At 45.3% G+C, this 22,328-nt stretch overlaps 1 protein-coding gene across 1 annotated transcript in view; it reads right to left on the bottom strand.

Annotated features, from left to right (window-relative positions):
• LOC141167327 (adhesion G protein-coupled receptor E1-like) overlaps positions 1-22,328 on the bottom strand; it is a 129,745-nt gene that overhangs the window by 94,125 nt on the left and 13,292 nt on the right. The window contains exons 4-8 of the mRNA XM_073654749.1: positions 16,463-16,533; positions 15,695-15,778; positions 13,525-13,693; positions 10,645-10,755; positions 10,380-10,561 (exon numbers count right to left, since the gene is read on the bottom strand). Coding sequence (XP_073510850.1) covers positions 10,380-10,561; positions 10,645-10,755; positions 13,525-13,693; positions 15,695-15,778; positions 16,463-16,533 — 617 coding nt within the window. The remainder of the gene's footprint in view (positions 1-10,379; positions 10,562-10,644; positions 10,756-13,524; positions 13,694-15,694; positions 15,779-16,462; positions 16,534-22,328) is intronic.

Genomic DNA, 22,328 nt, shown 5'->3' with positions numbered 1-22,328 from the left:
GATTTGCCTAACCCTTTTGTTGTGATCCGCTACCTTCTTGGAATTCTGACCTGGGTTGTGACCTGACTTCTCATTTGTCTCACATTCCTGGCTTTTGACCTTGGACCTCTTGACTACACAGCGATTTGTCCAAGAGTAGTGACTAGAGCCACAACATCTTATCTGGAGAAAAAGTATACCATTCTACTATATGATTATTCATGTCTTCCAAGCCAGGATTTCCTAAAATCTTATCAAGCACGAGGGCCCACGTACATCTACATACTATTGCTCTATGCAGCCTTATTTCTGTGGATCCACAATACTGCACGTTTAGACTTTCATGTGGGCCTACTGAACCTCTCATTGCAATGTATCCAGTAGAAAATAAAAAATAGGACATAGAGCATCATACAGTGGCACATGGAGTGGCTATGGCTCTGTAGATTAATGGCCCGGACTGCGCCCCTTAACAAGGGGCTAGAAGGGAGGGCCACATGACTTAGTAGGGCTGCTAGGCCCAAATAATTGGCAGTTAGGGGTTAAAGTGTCTAGAGTGGGGTTTGTGGGGGAGTTTTTGGGGGAGGAGCAGTAGGTAGCTGTTTGAATTAGGCTTACCTGATAGGCTGGTGGGTGGTCCTGCAGGGATCTAGATAAAAGGGGGTGCCCTTGGGGTATGGCCATTTCACTGTGGAGCTCAGAGGTGAAACGTCGTCGCATCAGTGCAGTATTTGGGAGATGGAACCCCTGTTGCAGGAACTCCGGTCGTTGGCTGAATCCCATGGCCAGCAATGGATTCAGGGCCAGCTGGCAGCATGTAGCGCTGCAGATCCAGATGGTGGAAGTGCTGCGGCCGCAGTATCTCAGTGGAGCACAAGGAGATCCAGGCCTCCGGAGAGGCTTAGCCCGGATGTGACTCCCCGCAGCCGGCGCCGACTAAGGAGCCCCTCCAGGGACCCTCCAGATGCGACGGTAAGCACCCGGTCAGCGCCAGCCTCCCGCCGCTCTGGGAGGAATCTGCAGCATCAGGCCGGCCAGGAAGGGAGAGGGGACGGGACGACTGGCTCTGCCCATTCAGCGTCAGACAGTGGCAGTGTCATGACGCCACGGGGGTCACATGACCAGGGCACAAACCCGGAAGTGCAGCCTGTGCAGCAGAGCAGGGCCCAGACAGCTGCTGATGATAGCGGGGAGGTTCTCCCTCCTCAAAATGCACCAGGATCGTGGCGCAGAACAGGTCACAGGACACAGGTCAGAGAAGGAAAGCAGCGCAAAGTAATTCCAGGAGGGGATGTGACTCACCCAGGGGAATGGGGACGACTCGGTACCCGGGCCTTTGCCTGGCCTTGGGGATGTCGCGGTGGTCGGCTCCCGGGCCCGTACCCTGGGGTCAGCTTATGAAAGACGTGTTTTGGTTTGCTAATTTTATGGAAGTTTGTGACGCCACCTGTGGTGTCTGGTGAGGATCACCAGCGCTGCAGCAGTCCACTGAGGCCGGTGTTGTGGCAGCTTAGATGGTATCGCTCCCCACAGGTGGAGCAGGGCCTCAGGGCAGCGTAGGAGGGGGGGGGGATGCAGGACAGAGGGGACCCAGCCGGATCAGAGCAAGAATTGGAGCACACACGAAAGTCACTTCAGTACCTTTTACTGATGGAAATTCAGGCATGTCCCGGAGCACTGTAGGGTGAAGGGTGCATATCAGGATCCTCCCCAGTGAGCGGGTGTAGGGCCTCCTGTCTCTTGCCTCTCTGTAGTAAGTTTCTGACCTGCCTGGAGCTAGGCCTAACTTAGTTTCTGTTCTGCACCTGCTGACTTGGTGATAGAGCCTTCTGTTGGAGATCACTCTCCCTATTCTTTGGGGACTACATGATTCCTGACCCTGGTACGTATCAGCTTTTGGTGATCCTGGGACATGTAGTTCGCCAGGGGTTCCGGTTGTTTTCTACTGGTCATGAAGATCCACGTAGACTCGGACCCGGTGTCCGGTATATGCTTCGGGGTGAGCTGGTTAAGCTCCTCTGCCCCCTATGTTACTCACTTTCCACTCGCCTTCGGCCCCGCTTGGGCCCTCACTAGGCTACACACACTGCAGCCGGGACGCTGCTCTTCTTCGCCGCTCTCAGAGTGTCGGCACACTCCTAGCTCTCTATCCTGAGCTCTGTGAGTTCTAGTCTGGACTCACTCTACAGACTATACTGAACTCTTTCTGCAGGAACTGCTAGGCTCTGGCTCGACTGCACTGACTCCTTCTGTGTCTGAGCAGGAACTGCTGAATCACTGAGCTGCCTAGCTCCACCTTCCCTATTTATATCCCTATCGGGCTCCCTCTGGTGGTCTGAGGTGGAAGGTGGAGGTGTGTGTATGCTGTGGGGGCCTCTTGTGGAGAAATCCGGTAATGCACCCCTCTAGGATCTGTGGTACCAAGCGCAGCTGGGCGCCACAGATGTGCGGCAAGTGGTTCCAGGAGAGGGCAGATCGCTGCCAGGGATGCGGGCTGCAGGCGTGCAGCTGAAGTCTCTCCTTCCACCAGTCAGCACCAGGTCGGCAGCAGAAGATCAAGGTCCAGCGGCGGGTCGACCACACCAGCGTTGCTTGGTGAGGTCCCCGTGCCGGAATCTGGTTCGGGCGAGGAGGGTCAGATCTCGTCTGGCAGTGAGGCGGAGGATGAATAGCATCACGGAGGAGATGCAGCGGCTGTTTCGGGGTTTCCTCATAGTCAGCCTGGTGAGTCATGTGGTTTGCATGCACCTCGTATGAATGAGTCTGATGTAACAAGGGTGAGGGGTACGAGCGGTGGTATGTTGGAGGCTAGTTCTGTGTCAGGCGATCATGCGAGGGCTGCGGACGTGATGGCTGAATTTCTTAGTGTGTTTAGGAGTTTTTTGCCCCATGGTGCAGGACCCAGTGGTGTTTGGCAGGGTAGTGCCGTAGGAACTGGCTTTGCGGTTGATTACAATCAGCTGGTTGCAGTCGGAGGAGGAGTTCCAACACAGGTTGTGGAGCCTGCAAGCGTGGTTGGTGGATCTGTATTAGCATCTCCGGCACCCATGGCGACGGTGGATACGGCTCAGCTGGATGACAGGGCTAGAGGTGAAGTTTACGTGAGCTTCGATGGCCCCTTGGGGGCTCATTTGAAGCAGGAAATAAGAGAAAGAATATGGAAGGATGAGTACGTGGATATTTTTTCTCTTTTGCCCCTTGAGAAGTTCTATTTGGACAGGATGAAACTGGACGAGAGTTAGAAGGACGAAGAGGAACGCAGGCGTTATCGCCTTATTCCTCGTACTTTTCAGAATTGGCTACAGGCATTTACTACTTTGGAGAGTGTGATTGGGGAAAAGGCACCTGAAAATTGTTCAGCCTTGTTTTGTTATTTGGATTAGATCGGGGAAGCGTACCGGATTTACAGTGGAACAGCTTGGCTCCGTTACGATGAGCAGTTTAGGCAGAGGAAAGCTGTCCGTCCATCTCTAAGGTGGGATCATAAAGATATTAGTTTGTGGAAGTGGTTGATGGCGGCACCCAGGTCATCCTCGCAGTCCTTTCATGGTGGCGCCGGGGGAGTAGGCAACACGGTAGCCTCCTCGGCGATTCTTCGGAAAGGATTGTGTTGGCAATTTAATGAGCGGAAATGTCGTTTTGGATCATCCTGTAAATATAAGCATGAGTGCTCAGGCTGTGGAGGGTCCTACAGTAACTCAAAATGCTTTAAGAAAGGGAAAGGAAAAAAGAGCGAATCTGCAGCGAAAAGGGATGACACCGGTGAGAATAGATCGGATGTTGCCATTTCTAAACAGGCATCCGGATAAGTTGACAAATTGTTGATTGAGGGTTTTAGTTTTGGTTTTAGAATCCCGTCGTCTATTGAACCTTGTGTAACGCGGCCTAAGAATTTAGCGGTCGGTGCTAATGCATTCAACAGTGGTTACAGAAAAATTAGGGAAGGAGGTTGCGTTGGGCCGCATCGCGGGTCCTTTTGTAGAGCCACCCTTGCCTCATTTGTATGTTTCCCCATTGGGAGTGGTGCCCAAGAAGGAGCCCAACAAGTTCAGGCTGATACACCACCTGTCATATCCACATGGTAGTTCGGTAAATGACGGGATTGATCCAGAGTTAGTTTTTGTTTCATATGTTTCTTTTGACAGGGCGGTCGAGTGGATTCACCAGTTAGGCAAGGGGTCCCTTATGGCAAAGACGGATGTCGAGGCCGCTTTTCCTTTGCTTCCAGTGCACCCGGAAAGTTTTTATCTTTTGGGTTGTCATTGGGATGGTAAATATTATGTGGACTGCTGTTTGCCGATGGGCTGCTTGATTTCGTGTGCATACTTTGAAAAGTTCAGCTGTTTCATTGAATGGGTAGTGAAGGAAGAATCAGGTTTGGATTCTATCTTACACTATCTGGGTGATTTTTTGTGCATTGGACCAGTTGGGTCCTCGGTTTGTTCAGTACTTTTACGGTCGGTTCAGCAGGTTGCTGCTAGCTTTGGTATCCCTTTGGCTCCTGATAAAATGGAGGGCCTAGCCACGGTTTGACGGTTATAAGGCATTGAGTTGTATTCTGAAAAAATGGAATGCAGGTTGCCGGAAGAAAAACTGTTGGATTTAAGGATGTGTGTTCAGGAAGCGTTGCAGGCTAGAAAGATGCGATTGCGGCAAATGCAATCTCTTTTAGGGAAGCTCAATTTTGCTTGTAGGATATTACCTATGGGTAGAGTGTTTTCAAGAAGGTTGTCCCAGGCTACGGCAGGAGTGAAACACCCGTTGCATTTTGTGAGATTGAATGCGGACCACAAGGCTGACTTAGCTGTTTGGGTAGATTTTCTTCATTTGTACAATGGCAAATCTGTTTGTTTGGATCAAGAAATGTCGAACGTGGATTTGGTTTTGTATACTGATGCGTCTGGTTCTTGTGGTTTTGGGGCGTTTTTCAATGGCAGATGGTGTGTGGGCGAGTGGCCTGAGACGTGGAAAGATGCTGGTTTGACGAGGAATTTGGCTTCGCTAGACATGTTTCCAATTGTGGTGGCTCTGGAGGTCTGGGGCACGGAACTGAGGAATAAAAAAATGCGTTTTTAGTGCGATAATCTGAGCGTGGTCCATTGTATTAACAACTTGTCTGCGGATTCCGCGACAGTGCTGTCCTTGTTGCGACATCTGGTGCTCAGATGTCTAGATTATAATGTATGGTTTCGTGCCGCCCATGTGCCAGGCATTCAGAATTCTGTTGCTGATGCTTTGTCTCGCTTCCAGTGGGACCAGTTTCGGGAGCTGGCGCTGGATTTGGAGCAGCTGCAGACCGAATGGCCCCAGTGGTTGTGGGATCTGGTTTCAGTGCCGAATTGAAGTTGGTAAGGAGTTCGGTGGCCTCTAGTAACTGGCATAGGTATGTTGCAGCATGGCGTATTTGGCGTATTTGGAGGTATTGATGTCGGTTGGAGAACAGGTGACAGAAGATGATCATCCCTATTTGTTGCTTTTTATGATTGGAAACGCTTTTCAGGAGGGTCTGTCTTTTTCTGTGGTGTCTGGCAGGTTAGCTGGTCTGGCTTTCTTTTTAAAGCTTTTTGGATTGAGGGATTGCACGAAGGATTTTTTGGTGCGTCAGGCTATGAAAACTTTTGGCAAGAATGGTGCTACCAGGGATTGTCGACGACCGGTGTCGTTTAAAATCCAGGTTCAGTTATTGTGCTGTCTTGGGAACATTTTTAAGTCTGAATATGAGCGTCGATTGTTTGGTACTGCTTTTGTATTGGCTTTTTTCGGGGCATTTCGGGTGAGAGAGTTGGTGAGTAAGAATGTTAAGAGTTATGGGGGTTTGTTATTGCAGGATGTTTCTTGGTCGAGTGAATCAGTGCATTGTTATTTGAGACGTTCTAAGACGGATGTGGTTGGGAACGGTTGTATGGTGGAATTGCGTGGAGTGAATGGGTTGTTTGAGTGCCCTTTTAGATGGGTATCCTGTTGTAGCAGTTAAGTAATATTCTTTTAAGGATTGTTGTTGTTATCACCTATTATTTTCATTGCAGGAAAATCCGTTTTGGTATGTGTGTTAGGACATTCCTATGTCTATTGGGGAGCTATTCGTGCAGACGCGAGACCAATGGGCCGCCGGTTGGGCTTAGAAAAGGAATCTGCAGTGGTCCGAGGGATCGGTATCAGGGGTTTGCAATGGAGCAGGGTAAAGCCTGAGCTACATTTTCATGTGAGTTATGATAGACCCCCCGATGTTTTGGTTATACATGCTGGAGGTAATGATTTGGGTGCCAGGGCGTCGGGGGAGTTGATTTGGGACATAAAGTATGATTGTCTTAGATTATTGGCATCTTACCCTGGTTTCATTATCGTATGGTCTGAGATTGTGGCACGGCTGGCTTGGAGAAATTCGAGGTCGGTAGAAAGGATTAATAGAGCACGGAATAAAGTTAATAGAGAAGTTTCTCGGTTCATTGCAAGGAATGGTGGCATCGTGGTTCGACATCGGGAGTTGGAAGTCCCTTCACGGGAGTTCCTTAGACCGGATGGGGTTCACTTGAATACTATTGGGATCGATATATGGGCCCTTGCCTTGATGGAAGGAGTCGAAAAAGCGGTTTTGGTGTGGTGGGACTCGCACGCTTAAGGTTTCATGCTTGCTCGTTGTGGCGTAAAAGGAAGAAGGTTTTGAATGAGGTGGCTGCACTGAAGGACGGTGGAAGTCCAGTGCCAGGATTCATTCCCGAGATGTTGGAAGGTTTAAAGTGGAGGCGGTTCCCTACTGGGCTAGGTCCCAGCGGGAAACTTGGTTCGGGCAGCAGACAGTTGGGTGCCCCCGAGCCGGTGTGGTGCGGCTGGGGGCGGTGGGGAATAGTTGTCTTCGCATCACGTTTTAAATGGGGATTCAGCCTTCAACTCCCTCCTCCTTTTGCTGGTTATTTAAGAATGTTGTTATTATAGTTTGTGCATAAATGATGCTGCTGTGGCCTTAACATGCCAACGTCATGCAGTGTGTTGTGTTTTTATTCAATAGATAAGTTGAAGGGTTTCAATGGGCACAACAGGCCTATAGTCACACATTACGAAGTCATGTACTGCCAATGTGCACTCACATCTGCCATGTGCATGGAGCTAAAAAGAAATAGAAGCCAAGTATAATTTGTCCAGATCGGTCTTACATATGGAAACCATACAAATGAAAGCCATAAGGGTCTGTGTACACATTGCAGATTTGTCGCTTTTTTTCTGCGCAGATTTGCTCCCAAAACCTGAAGGGTTTCCTGATGCCAGCAAAGTGAATAAGAATCCTGAAGTCACTTGCACACGTTGCTTATTTTTGACTTGCAGATTTAAAACTGTAACATGTCAATTCTTTCAGTGTTTTTGCTGAAGATTTCACTCAATCTAATGACAGGGAAAAATCTGCACTAAAAAGGCAAGCTAAAAATGTATCAAAAAGGCGCCTATTTTAAGCTGCTTTTTTCCTGCCAAGAGAAGAAGAAAAGGTGCAGAAATTTCTTCACCAAATTCTTAACGTGTGCACATTCCGTAAGGCTATGTTCCCACTAGGTGTTTTTTAAGCGTTTTTCTAATGCGTTTTTTTAATGCAAATTTTCAGCTGCGTTTTACAGTACTAGAAAAATCTATGAGATTTCAGAATCTCATGCACACAGCTTGGTTTTTTTGTCCTCAGTATTTTGTGCTTTGCATGTTTTTTTGCACAATAGACCATGTCACTTCTTTCAGCGTATTTCACCAATGGAAAATGGGTGATGCAAAAAAAGCTGAAAAAATGCCTAGTGTGAACATTTTGCTGCATTTTTAGTAAAAAAAAAAGTAAGTACAGCAGAATGTGAAAACCATTGATTTTTGTGATTTTCCCAAGTTTACCATCTTGTCTTGGTCACTTGAGATGGCAGTTAGGATTAGAACAGTTTAATTAAATTAGTGATGTGTACATAGTAATCATTGGCCAACCAAGATGTGAGATTGAACAATACCTGAGCAACTCAAGGGCTGACCAAAGTATGAAAGTAAATAGTATCCTACAAACTCAATGCACTGCCAGTGTCTTAGGTAAACTATTCCTGAACGATTCGCCTCCCCCCACTCTTACATTTGTAATTCTGGTTAATATTGTTTCACATACAGTACAGACCAAAAGTTTGGACACACCTTCTCATTTAAAGATTTTTCTGTATTTTCATGACTATGAAAATTGTACATTCACACTGAAGGCATCAAAACTATGAATTAACACATGTGGAATTATATACTTAACAAAAAAGTGTGGAATAACTGAAAATATATCTTATATTCTAGGTTCTTCAAAGTAGCCACCTTCTTCTTTGATGACTGCTTTGCACACTCTTGGCATTCTCTTGATGAGCTTAAAGAGGTAGTCACCGGAAATAGTCTTCCAACAATCTTGAAGGAGTTCCCAGAGTGTTAGAACTCTCCTGTTAGGTTTTTTTTAGTTTGCTGGTCACATGACCATTTTTGCCTATTTAATCCGGCTCCGCCCTCCTGGTCTTGCTGGACTTCATTGTATTTACTACTCTTGAGCTAGCTTGGTGCTCTGTTGCCGTTCTCTGTTAGTTTTGCTAGGTCTTCTGACCTCTATGCTTTTTGTTGTGTGTTTGTCTTTGACTGCTACTATTTCTGCTAGGAGGTGTCCAACTTATCCCAGTCCCTAGTTCTTGTAGGGATCCCTCCTTCACATCTATAGGTCTTCGTACAGACTAGCCGAGGACTTTAGCGGGTCTGATCGCAGACCGTTACATCGTAGGGATCTAGTTTAGTTCTATTGTAGGGACAGTTCTCCTGTCTTTCCTTAGTCCCTGTAGCAGATCATAACACAGAGATGCTTAGCACTTGTTGGCCCTTTTGCCTTCACTCTGCGGTCCAGTTCACCCCAAACCATCTCGATTGGGTTCCGTTCTGGTGACTGTGGAGGCCAGGTCATCTTGGCGTAGCACCCCATCACTCTCCTTCTTGGTCAAATAGCCCTTACACAGCCTGGAGGTGTGTTTGGGGTCATTGTCCTGTTGAAAAATAAATGATGGTCCAACTAAACGCAAACCGGATGGAATAGCATACCGCTGCAAGATGCTGTGGTAGCCATGCTGGTTCAGTATGCCTTCAATTTTGAATAAACCCCCAACAGTGTCACCAGCAAAGCACCCCCACACCATCACACCTCCTCCTCCATGCTTCACGGTGGGAACCAGGCATGTAGAGTCCATCCGTTCACCTTTTCTGCGTCGCACAAAGACACGGTGGTTGGAACCAAAGATCTCAAATTTGTATTCATCAGACCAAAGCACAGATTTCCACTGGTCTAATGTCCATTCCTTGTGTTCTTTAGCCCAAACAAGTCTCTTCTGCTTGTTGCTTGTCCTTAGCAGTGGTTTCCTAGCAGCTATTTTACCATGAACGCCTGCTGCACAAAGTCTCCTCTTAACAGTTGTTGTAGAGATGTGTCTGCTGCTAGAACTCTGTGTGGCACTGACCTGGTCTCTAATCTGAGCTGCTGTTAACCTGCGATTTCTGAGGCTGGTGACTCGGATAAACTTATCCTCAGAAGCAGAGGTGACTCTTGGTCTTCCTTTCCTGGGGCGGTCCTCATGTGAGCCAGTTTCTTTGTAGCGCTTGATGGTTTTTGCAACTGCACTTGGGGACACTTTCAAAGTTTTCCCAATTTTTCGGACTGACTGACCTTCATTTCTTAAAGTAATGATGGCCACTCGTTTTTCCTTACTTAGCTGCTTTTTTCTTGCCATAATACAAATTCTAACAGTCTATTCAGTAGGACTATCAGCTGTGTATCCACCTGACTTCTGCACAACACAACTGATGGTCCAACCCCCTTTATAAGGCAAGAAATCCCACTTATTAAACCTGACAGGGCACACCTGTGAAGTGAAAACCATTTCCGGTGACTACCTCTTGAAGCTCAGCAAGAGAATGCCAAGAGTGTGCAAAGCAGTCATCAAAACAAAAGGTGGCTACTTTGAAGAACCTAGAATATAAGACATATTTTCAGTTGTTTCACACTTTTTTGATAAGTATATAATTCCACATGTTTTAATTCATAGTTTTGATGCCTTCAGTGTGAATGTACAATTTTCATAGTCATGAAAATACAGAAAAATCTTTAAATGAGAAGGTGTGTCCAAACTTTTGGTCTGTACTGTATGTCTTGCATTGGTGACCTGTGTTCATGCTTCTGTGGTGGAAGCAAAGCTGAACTTTGGGATCCTGAAAAACGCACCAAAACCTGCATTTTTGACATTGCTTCTTTCATGCCCAGAGATCAGATTTTGCTGCAGAAAAAACACTGAAAAAATGCCTAGTGTGAACATAGCCTTAATGTTACTTAGCAACTATTATGACATATATAAGTTCTGGTACTTTCTTGTACTAACCATCATATGTTTCAAACTGAATCTCACTGGAGAGCCAAGGTTCTGTGTATTGCCACTTGTGATAGCGCCACTAACAACTGGGGAGATAATTTCTTCTCTATTATCAGAATCCCCAAAAGCTGCAAGAATGCTGCCATTTAGCCTGGCGTTGAGACCTTTGTATGAGATGAACATGGCTCCACCTGGTAAGCACATACATATTACAAAATAAGCATATGATCAAGTAATGCAACTGTAAAGTCATTACAGTCAACTCTAAACTTACCACCTTTGATGTTTACAAGTGAACATGGTACTTGCATATTGTTTTTATCGACCTCTTGGATAATGGAAGATCCTTTATCACAGTGCTCATCAGAAACCTTCATCTCAGCCTCTATAGAAGAGAAAAAAAGAGGACTTCATATTAATATTTGAGTGTATTGGTCATACATATAGGTGCAAGGTAATTACTATTGGATGTGTGAGAGGAGATGTATGGACATTGCTGCTTTATCTGCCTCTGGCCACAAGAGGTCTCTGTTGCCTCTCAAAAAGGGATTCTTTGGTGAACTTGCTGGTGTGTAAGTCAGCAAAAAACAAGCAGGAGTGAGGAAAGGAAAGAGATTGTGGAGCTGCATCCTAAGAGCTCGGTGTGTGCAGCGTGCTGGGAGTGTAACAGAACTTTGACTGTAGGTGAAGCCTTGCCTGCGACTATGGCCATGGAGAAGGAGTCACCTTGGGGGGGATAACTATGGTTGGATGCAGAGTTGGATTCCCCCCAGGGCATCTGAGTGACGTGAAGGGCCCTCCGCTAGTCTGACAGACTGAAAACTGCGCTCCTGTGACAAGGTCAGAACCCTCTCCTCAATCTTCCAGCTAAGTGTCCGATCAGACAGCTTCTTCAGAGAACAGTTAAAGGCCGGTAAGTCCTGAGCTCAGGCACCACCACATGGATCCTGGTGGATGCATGCATGCAAATAGCAGGAAGAGTTTGGCGCCAAACACAGGTTCTCAAAGACATTGGTTGTAGGCAGGTTTGGGTGAACCTTAGCTAGAGACTCCCCCTAGTGGTGAGACTGTGCATAGTTAGAATAACAGTATTGTAAACATAGAGAGTTGTTAAGTTTGATAACTGTTGCGCTACACCTCTGCACAGGCTGCCTTGTGCACCCATCTGATTACATCATTCCTCTAGGTAATACGCAGTTGCCGCAATAGGCGGAACCACTGGGTAGGCAAATTATAGTTCTTCTGTTAATACATCCTGGTCCTGGTGGTTGCGCAGCCCAAGGGTCCTAGCTGTCTTGAGCTAGGTGTGTGTCAGGTTTATTGGTGTTCCTTTCTTGCATTGCTGGGGCAACTCAGTTCCTGTTCTTAGTACAAAGGTGTTACCCCAACAAATTGTCTGCTAGTATCCTTTGTCCTCGGCCCGCCGTATTCTGAGAGAGACCTCCTCGGTACACGGTCTACAGATGTATGTTTTTCATTACAGGTGAAGTAATGAATTAACTTTGTGAGGCCAACCAATCAGTAATATTGTGAGGTCACTAGGCATGGTATAAATGATGGCATGTATTATTCCGTCTGTATGAGCCTGCTGAAGGGGCTGGACCGACTCCGTAACGCATAGCTCAATAAATGTTAAAGTTTTCTTAAACACTATAATCTCTTTCTCGCATCCTTGGCAGCACATTTGTAAGCCCGATTTTTTTTTTTTTTTTCTTAAGATCTTAATCCGGATCTCCTATGGAGGTTCAAAGGGTGTAGCTGCAGCCGTGGAAGATCATTAACTCACCTTCCTCATAAATAACTGTTGATCTGCTCAAGGAGCGCTTTCCTTTTGTTTTTTTCCTTCATTGGAATTAAGGAGCCTTAATCAACCTCTGAGAAAAAACCCCCAACACATTATCGATCCTCCACCAAACTTTACAGCTGGCATTTTGCAGTCAGGCAGGTAATGTTCTTCTGGCCCTCTGCTCCTCAGCACTCGGTGACCCCGCTCTATAATGTTACGTGGTCTCTTCTTCATGGCTGAGTTGCTGCGGTTCCTTCCACTTTTCAATAATATCACTCTCAGGTGATGTCACGGGTGTGTCAGAGGTGACAGACAGTCGCCCTGCAGTTGGCTGCAGGAGATCTCTACATTTGGCATTACAAACATCTTCCTAGAGGCTTGCTGTCTCTAGGACCCAGTGGCTACCTCCTTCTAGCTAATTAGCTCCCTGGCCTGGGTATATAAATATCTGGTGTGTCTGAGAGGGAGGTGCCGGCGATATTCATTACTTCTTGTGAGGCTTTAGCAAGAGCAGTACTTCGTCCTCTCTGGAGCTTGAGGCCATGTGCGCATTTGTCTGGAGTCGTCTAAAGCTAAGCAATCCCCCCCCTGTTTGTCTACCCTTGTTGTCTATGAGTTTAGTGGAGATCGACTAGTGCTCATCTCCTCCCTTCCCTAACCTTAGCCATATGCCAGGCAAAGTCAGGGCGAGGCACGCGTGCGGCGATTGGTCAAGAGCCAATATAGGGACGGTAGTTGAGACAGGGTGACACTAGACCAGACTAGGAGGTCTCCACTCCCCCCTTTCCCTAGTGTCTGGGCTCCCTTTCCCTCTTCCCTCTGTGTTGCACTAAGTCTTTCCCACACCTTGCATGACAGGTGATGGGTGAATATTTAGGAGGGAAGAAACATCATGAATGGACTTGTTACACTGGTGGCTCCTACTACAGGACCGCCCTGGAATTCACTTGAGTATTCCCTAGATAATAATTATTCCCTAGATTATTATTATGATAATTATTGGTTCAGTAGTGCTATTTAGTCACTCTATTGTTCAAGATAAGAGGGACAACTAATGCCCAGAGCATCTTCCAAGCTAGGGTCAGTTCGGAATGGTTTAGAAATTTCTATAAATGTTCTTTTTCTTTCTGTTAGGAATCCCAGTTACCTGGGCGTGCAGTCATAAAGATGTGTGAAAAGATCTCAGCCAAGATATGTTGCTATCAGTGTAGGGGCAGTACTGGGACTATTCATGCGATGTTGAACATTTGGCACCAGTATGTCATACTTACGAGATAGCTGCAATTACAGTGACCATTTTCCCTGCACACCGGTGTATATTCCCTTACCCGTATGCACAATATTGGTAATACAAGTTTATCTACTCACTGATTTCAGCTGTGTTTATTTTTTGGTCCCTCATATCTGTAATAAATGATGCAAGTAGTGAAGTTTCCACTTTCTCTATTACAGCAATGACAACTGTTTGGAGTTCGTCTGAATTTAATGTTTTCAAAGAAGTTTGATTGAGAAGATTAGTGATCTGAGTCGCCACTTTCTATGAAGGCGAGGACATTTAAGACATTTAAAAGCAAATCCAATAACATTAGGAAAAGATTGAATACAAATACCTTTAACAATAACTCTAGTGTTGTCTCCTGAGATATACGGCAAATGTCCCAAGTCATCAATCTAATTATTGTACATACACTGGCGTAACTTCAAGCACTTGCAAACTATTCAACAGGGACCCCAACTATCACAGGTCTTCTCATATGGGCCCAGTAACCGTCACAAATAACAGTGTGACTTCTGTCGATTTTTAGACAAAAAATTAAGCATCCTTAAAGATAATTCTAAAGGGAATCTGTCAGTAGGATCAAACCTCCTAAGTAGGGATGAGTGAACCCGAACTAGAAACTTCAGGGTTCGTACTAAACTTATAATGTCCCGTCCGGTACCAGACCCCGAACTTGGACTTCTGACTGTATGTCTGGTTTCCTGTTTGGGTCCGGAAGACTAATAAAGCTTTTTGAAAGGCTTCAGCACAGCCATTCAACAAGCTTTAAGGCTGTGGGCACTTCTGGCTCCATCAAAGCCATGTCAAGTAATGGCATGGCTGTGATTGGCCAGATAGTTAAAATAAATAAATAATAAATAAAAAATATGTGCTGTCCCCTTCCTTTTTAAAACCATCTGGGGGAAAACAGACAGCTGGGGGCTGGTATTTTTAGACTGGGAAAAGGCCAATATCCATGGAGCTTCCCAGCCTATTAATATCAGCCCGCAGCTGTCTGATTTGCCTTAGCTAGTTATTAAAAATAGGATGGGGCCTAAAAAAAATCATGTGGGGTCCCCGCTTTTTTTTAATAATTAACTAAGGCAAAGCGGGCAGCTGCAGGCTGATATTAATAAGCTGATAAGGGTCCATGTATATTGGCCCCCTCTCAGCCTAATAACACCAGCCCTCATTTGCCCCAGAAATAGCGCATTCATTAGAATCGCCAATTCGAGCGCTTAGCCTTGGCTCTTCTCTCTTGCCCAAAATCCATGGCCCCTTTCCAGCCTATTAAGATCAGCTGTCTGTTTTTGCCTTTGCTTATTATTAAAAATACGGGCGACCCCACTTAATTTTTTTGGGGTGCAACTTTTTAATAACCAGTAAAGGCTAAACAGACAGCTGTGAGCTGATATTAATTGGCTGGGAACCTTCATGGATATTGGCCATTTCCCAGAATAATAACACCAGCCCCCAGCTATCTGCTTTCCCTCAGCTAGTTATTAAAAATAGAGGGGACCCCACATCATTTTTTTGGGGTCCCACCTTTTTAATAACCAGTAGAGGCTACGTAGACAGCTGTGAGCTGTTATTAATAGGCTAGGAACCTTTGATGGATATTGACCCCTTCCCAGAATGATAACACCAGCTCACAGCTGTCTGCTTTTCTTACAAATGTCATTTAACTCTGGGTGGATTTCACTGAATGGATGGATATTTACATATGATATTGATAAGACTAGTCTATATTGACATTGATTTTGGACTGTGTGATATCTAGCCTCACCCCATTATATTGATTCTAGCCAGCCTGTTGGGTAAACTAATTAACTCAATGTTTATTGATTAATTTAAGGGATTTTAGTCATTTTTCTATCCACATTTGTTAGCAGGGCAATTGTCCTGCTCTTACCCCCATTTTGCTTCCTTTTGCAGCCTCCTAGCCCTTACTACCACCATTTTACAGCCATTTAAAGCACCAAAGTTCGAGTCCCCATCGACTTCTATTGGTTTTGGGTTCGGGTCAAGTTCGGACCCGAACCAAACTTTTAACTCAAGTTTGGCCGAACCTGCTGAACCCGAACTTCCACAGGTTCGCTCATCACTACTTTTAAGCCGTCTATATAGGCACACAGGTCATAGAAAGTTGAATAAAATTCTTATACAAAAATTATATAAGATTATAATGAGAATTAGTAGATTTATGGATTTTGAATTAGTTCCCAGAAGCAGAACAATAGGAAATACAAATCTTACAAATCTCATCAGTTATTTTCTTACCTCGACAGAAGTGTTGGTTTTATTTCTCTCACAGGCATTTTCTGTAATATTCTCAATGGATTTCAAGAAGACGCACAGCGGATCCTATAGAAAAAGTAACCAAAGTGTCTAAAAATACATATACACAAAATAATGTCTACTTATTCTTCTGGTGTGAAGTTTTCCCACTTCATATTGTCAAACTGCCATGTGAATGAGGCCCAGCACTGCAGGTGCAACTGTAGGAATCACCTTAAGGCACCATCAGCAGAACAGAAGCTCCTCTATCGTACCATGTATATTTTCACCTTAAAGGATATGTACAATTCTGCAGTCCTAAACCTAGAAAAAAAATAAGCAACTTTGCAAATGGTCTTGATTAAACATAGCTGATGTTTTGTGTATACAGCTCCTATGCTGAGCTATTTGTTTATATGGTAACAGACTACGAACAAATCCTGTGTAGTCTGATCCTATGTTACTCTGTGTCTCTTTTGACAACCTACAGACAGTAAAGGGAACAAATAGAGGAGAAAAACACAAGATCAGACTGCTCAGGACTTGTTTGTAGTCTGTTACCAAGCACACTTAGGTCTGCATTGGAGCTGTATACACAACACTGGATTTTGTTCTACAAGACTATTTACAAAGTTATTTTATTTGATATCTTTTATAATTTGGAGAACTAAGACAAGATTAGTTGCAAAAAACTGCTTGTATCCTTTAAGAAAAGTTTTCTGTGATGTGAATGGCTATGCACTTACAGAAGGATCTAGAGGCATCACATACCATGCTATTATGTTTTTCACATTTCTCGAGTTCCTGCTCGGTGCTGGATTCACTGTGACATCTGTCATACCCTGGAAATAGAGAAGAAAAGAGATAAGCAGTTCCTTCTCACAATTTTAGAGGCTTTAACTTCCGGTTAGATGCAATTACATATTTATTAAATAAGTTTTTAATTTACAGGAGGGGTGGAACAAGCTCTGTTGGTGCCCATAGTTGTGATTTTCAAATGCACCACACTACCCTCCTCGATGCACAAAAAATATTTAATTGGTCCAAGTTGGAAATATAGGACTTGCTTTTTTTTCACCCATAAATGGCGCTTCCTAAGGGCAAAGTAGAAAGGTCAATTATCAAGGTATAACATGGCGCGCAGGGTGGTAGCCATAGGCGAGGTACTCATCTGGATCCTGCCCGACCTCCATCTTCTCCTTTAGCCCGCGTGGCCTCACCTCCTCCGCTACTGCCACCATCAATTGCCGCAATCGCCTTTGGCCAATTTTCTCCTCCGGTAAATCACTCCGCGCCAAACAACACACATACTCCCCCATCATGACTCCGCGCTGTTTCCTCTCCAACTCACAACCCACAAATGGCACTGGCTCTCGTTGGGTGGGGTTTCTTCTGACTCCCCATCCAGTTTCTCTGACTCCTCCGCCCATTTTGTTGTGTCACACTTTACTGGGCGGGCCTTTTCCTTCCACTTTGTTTTACAGCAGCAGCAACTTCCCACTGTGGGCTGGCAATCCCAGCTCCAACAATCCCCCCTGAAGGGCTGGACACTGCTTAGTGCCCTTTCGTTCCTATTACGTCCATGATGGATGGGACCTTCTTGTTATTCTGCTCTACTAACCACCATTACAGAGTCCATGCTCGGTGCCATCTTAGACCGCATAACGATTGCCACCTTCCATGCAACTTGAGTCTTCCCCGCATTACTCTGTTCTTCCAACTGTAAGACTCGATCCTGCTGACTACGCCAAGCATAATGTGGTGCGGGATGGTAGCCATGGGCGAGTTACTCATTTCTTATGCCCTGGCACATTACATGAAAGTGAGGGTCCTGGCTGGGAGTGTGGACTTGTGCTGTGAGGGCGCTACTCCCATGCAAGCCACATGTAACGGAAATTGCTGGTTTGTCAGAACCAGGTATTGGACAATTCAATGAGGGAGACCACCAATGAAAAATAATGTTTTTACTGAACTGGAACTTGGTAGGGAATATATACAAGGGATAGAGGGTGCAGTCTTGTGAACGTTTCCTTACAATTTGAAGATTTTTTCCAGAAAGTTTCCTTCTTCCTTTTCTCTATTGTTCTCTGTCTTCACTTTTCCCATTTACTCTCTCTAATTGTCCTTTGTTTCCACTGTTTCTCACGACTTCATCACAACCCAGCTTGGCACTACAATTCTGTTTAGCAAGAGTCAACCACGGATCCGTGTCCTCTTTCCCCTCAGGGTGCCAGTATGGCAGATACTTACCTTCTCTAGTGCTGATGCACTGGAACTCCCGCCCAGGGCAATCTACTCGTCTTACATACTAAGTCCCGTCTAGTCCTGTTACCTCCTGGAGTTATAAACTCTGTGTCTTGCGGCTAGGTGTCCTCTCCCAGGACCAGGTAATTCGTTCTGCCTCTTAGTCTCTTAGTCACTTCTGCTCCGCATCACGCTATCCCTTTCCTTCGGTCTCCTCTCACTTTAGGGACACCCCAGAATGTGGCACTGCTCACATTGGACCTTAGGTCCTCTTTCTATGCACTCTAGGCTCTATCTGACTCACAACCAGGAAACGTTTACTTTCCCTTCAACTTAGGTACTCCCACTATGGGCTGAATCCCAAGCATTAACTCTCACTATCCCTACGTATGGGAAACTCAGTAGGGTTAATGATGATCAAGTAGTCTGCTAGCTGGAAGGATCCTTGACTAAAAGGAAAGATTCACATGGGCCCATGATCACCATACTGGATCCTATTTCATATATCAGTTTGGTGTTGGAGGGACATTTTTCCACCAAACAATTGTTGGTTATTCTGCTGACATACAGTGTTCTCTAGGGTAAGCAACGGCGCGCTCATTGGGTTACTTAGTGACTTATGATGCTATGTTCCAAAGGGAAGGTTAAAGCATCTGAACAGTGACAGGTGGGGCTTCAGATTTTAGTATCCATGTAACCCACCTTTTATAGTATTTAAGAAGGTCCCTAGGGTTTGTCAAAATTTGAAAATCTATCCTTCTCTGAAGGTGCGGTTCCCTTCCTTCCCTTAATTCGAAGGAGAGGTAACGTTGTTTATATACTGATGATGACTTTACGTTTAAAGGTTTAAAATTCTTTCATGTCTGCTGTTAGTTATTTTGTGAGTGTAATATTCTGCTGGGTTATGTATGTGATGTGGAATCCCATATGTATGGGCATCTTTAGGTCTTCAATACCAGTTAAGGGAAAGAATATAGCTTCCTAGAAGGGTTGATCCCCAAGTAGATACCCTAAAGTAAGTAGGTTGGTTTCCAGCACCAGTGAGATTTGTTTTTCTTCAGAAATAGCTCTATAAACCACAAAACCAGTTTGCTTTGGTTAGGGGAACATCCTGTTCCACCATTGCTCAGTAACATGATGTCCACCATTTTATTTAAAATGGATGATGGTAAACCATGTTGTAGTTTCCTATTGGCCTCCCGACATTCATATTCTGGAACAGCCAAACTTATGGGCTCTTGACGGAAATGAAAACCAGTCCAATTCTTTATAAAACAGAATGAAAGTATGCCAAATACAATGACAATTGAGTACTAGTACATGGATATGAGTGGCACTGTTTGGAAAATAAGCAGTTATGGAGTTGAGTTGCGATACCAATCACCAAGTAAGAAAAGTAATGGATGATTTTTATTTTCATCATTCTCCTACTGCATTTAACACTTTCCTCTTATAGCTTGGAAAATACTTCCATCTTACATGTCTTCCATGGTGGATGGTCCTACTTTATTGTTGGTAGAGATCAGTGTCCACCACAGGTCGGCACAGCCCAGTGTGTTTTTCCATTTTATCAGGAATGACAATTAAATGTTATAATTGTATGAATTCTAAATACTAAGGAAATCAGAATCCCAGAAATCCTAAAGTCATGTTGTACTTTTCATGGATAGCACTCGTACCTGTGATTGTCTGTGGGACTGTTCACATGTCAATGATTTTTTTGTGGACTAAGTGATCCATGCAAAATCACGGAGACATGTCTGTCAAACTCGGCAATGAAAGTCTATGGGTCCATGAAAAATTCGGACATCACTCAAATGTCATCCGTATGTTGTCCGTTTTTCACTGACAGATAGATAAGGGGGAGAAAGTTGTTTTTTCATCAGTGAAAAAAAATGATGTGTGGCGCCCCTGAGGGTTCAGTCACCACAGAGGTACTGCACCTCACTCAGAGGTGTGGTGCCTCCCTTCACTCAGGTAAGGAGGGAGTGCTGCATGGAACCCCAAACACCTGCATCCAACACTACACTGCTCCAGGCCGGCTGGAGGGGCAACATGCAGAGCGCAGCTGCTGAGCCCTGACCCTGGCTGGAGTGGGGGGAACCAAAGGTAGGGGGAACCAGTAGTGGGTGTGGGTGGAGGAAGTAGTTAGAGGAAGCACTCATACAGTAAAGATATAAAATAGGGAAGCCATCTTGGGGTGGCTGACTAGTAGTTGGAGAACAGTCTGGGAGCAGAGTCTCTCTAGGAGCTCTGCTCCACTACAAGGGCCAAGGACTGAGGCCCAGGAGGGGAGCAGGGAGTAGGCTCCGTTCTGAAGAAGGGATCCTAGGGGGTACGGCGAGTGCAGGCGGCACCCGAACACCCCGAACCTGCCAGGTGTCAGGAGGATCTAGGCCGCAAGAAGGGGACCGGCCCCTGGCCCAGTCGTACAGCTTCAAGCCTCGGCTGGAAAAACCGGAGGCTTCTGACTTCTATAGCCAGAAACCAAACTCTCACTTCAATCCAAGTAATGTCGAGCAGGTCTGTGCAACTCCGGCGGACAGGGGGGACCTCGCAGCACCCGAATAGGATTCACAGTGAGAAGCACAGGGCAGGAGGGAGTAAAGACCCAGCGTGAAGTCGGTCTAGGAAGGTACATATGACAGTGGGGTTCTGCCAGGTACACCCGAGCTGCCTGAGGAAGGACTGAACCCCTGCCCGGTGAACGCAGTGCGACGCGGGAGGCTTGTACCAGTACTGTGCACCTGAGGAACTTGAACAGAACTGTGAGTAAACTTGGATGACTGCACTGAACTGCCCATGCCCTGAGGCCTGCTCCACCTGTGGGGAGCCGTTCCATCTCAAGCTGCCCTATCATCTGCCTCAGAGGACTGTCGCAGCGCTGGTGATCCTCACCAGACACCACAGGTGGCGTCACGAATAGTCCCAAAATCCCCATATAATACAAGTTCCCCTTTTCACTGACCGCCCTGGGTCACGGACCGGGCCAGCCACCGTGATATCCCCCCAGCAGCCAGAGGCCCGGCTGCCGAGTGCCTCGCGGCCCAGGGGGCGCGTCAGATGAAACTCAGACCAAACGCTGATGACAGTGATAAAAATCTGATGCATCTTGGACCAATTTTCTCATACATGAAAATCACTGATGTCTGAATGAGGCCTTATTCTAGTAGAGGATGGAACGATAAGTGGAAAAATATCTGTAGACTGAAATGTTATATTTACAGATGTGCTGAATTAATTACAGATTGTGTGACACTGACGAATTTTATGCAACACAGCCTCAAACAAAACTGACTTAAAAGTTTCCCCTCTTGATGTATCTCTATATCGAGTAAAATATTAATACCTGAGGGACATTATTCGTGGACTACACTGCTGTGGTCCAAAAATTCCGAGGTGGCTTTCATGTTTTTCTTACTGTGAGAACCTCAATCCTAAACCTTCTTAAAAAATCTTCTAACCATTGTCCATGATAGCAGATCCGTTTCAGTAATTACAGGACAAAAAAAGAACGTTTTTCATCTACCACATTTTTCGGAAAACATTCTTGGTTCGATAGAAGCCTGAAATCTTTTATATGACAGCAGAGTGGAACACAAACCCATTCACAAAATGCCAGTGAAGAATTCCTACAGTCTAGGCATTGATTCTTCCCATTGTCCAGTCTGTGATCGAAAGGCAGCCATTAGAGAAATGTTGAAGGAATTGTACAAAGATATGGGGCTCAATTTATCATTTGCAGATTTTTTTAAGTCACTTTGTTTGTTTGAAAACCGCAAAATCAGAGGAACAACCTGTTGGTAGGAAACCATGCTTTCCCTCTGGTCTCATGTCATTCATTTTCTGTAACATCCAAAAGTAAATGATCGTGATGGAGTGAATTTATAAAAACAGAATGGATGGGGTATGAGACTCAATGACGATTGAGCCCTAGGAACTTCACATCAGATTAATGACTCTTATGAAATGCCCACCTTGTGGTGGTGTTGGGGTTCTTTGTTCTTCCATGGTTTTTAGAGACATGATGTGTATCATTACTAGTATCTGTATTACTGATCTTGTTAATGGGTTGTAGTGGGTTGTTTCTCTGACCCTCTGATGCGTGTACGCTGTTGTAGATGTTCCCATGTTCACGCTTGTTGTTAGCAATGGACCTGTGGTAGAAATTGGGGCTGATGATGATGAAGAAGAAGTTTGAATAAGATCTTAGGAAATCAAGTTTTGCTATCCCAAAAATTTTTTTTTCCACCAAATCAGTTTCTATAGGAAAAATATAAAAATAAAGTTCAATTGTTCAATTAAAGTCTAGAGATCTCTACTTATTGACAGGTGGGAGTGTTCTCATATAACCACCCACAAAATTCCATTGAAGAGATGCAATATGCCCCAG

This window comes from Phyllobates terribilis, unplaced genomic scaffold, assembly GCF_046119375.1.
Source record: "Phyllobates terribilis strain yellow unplaced genomic scaffold, ASM4611937v1 Scaffold_11__3_contigs__length_659146591, whole genome shotgun sequence".
In the NCBI taxonomy this organism is placed as follows: domain Eukaryota; kingdom Metazoa; phylum Chordata; class Amphibia; order Anura; family Dendrobatidae; genus Phyllobates; species Phyllobates terribilis.
Note: the sequence above shows the minus strand (reverse complement) of the source record. Positions and strands in the feature narration are given on the sequence as shown.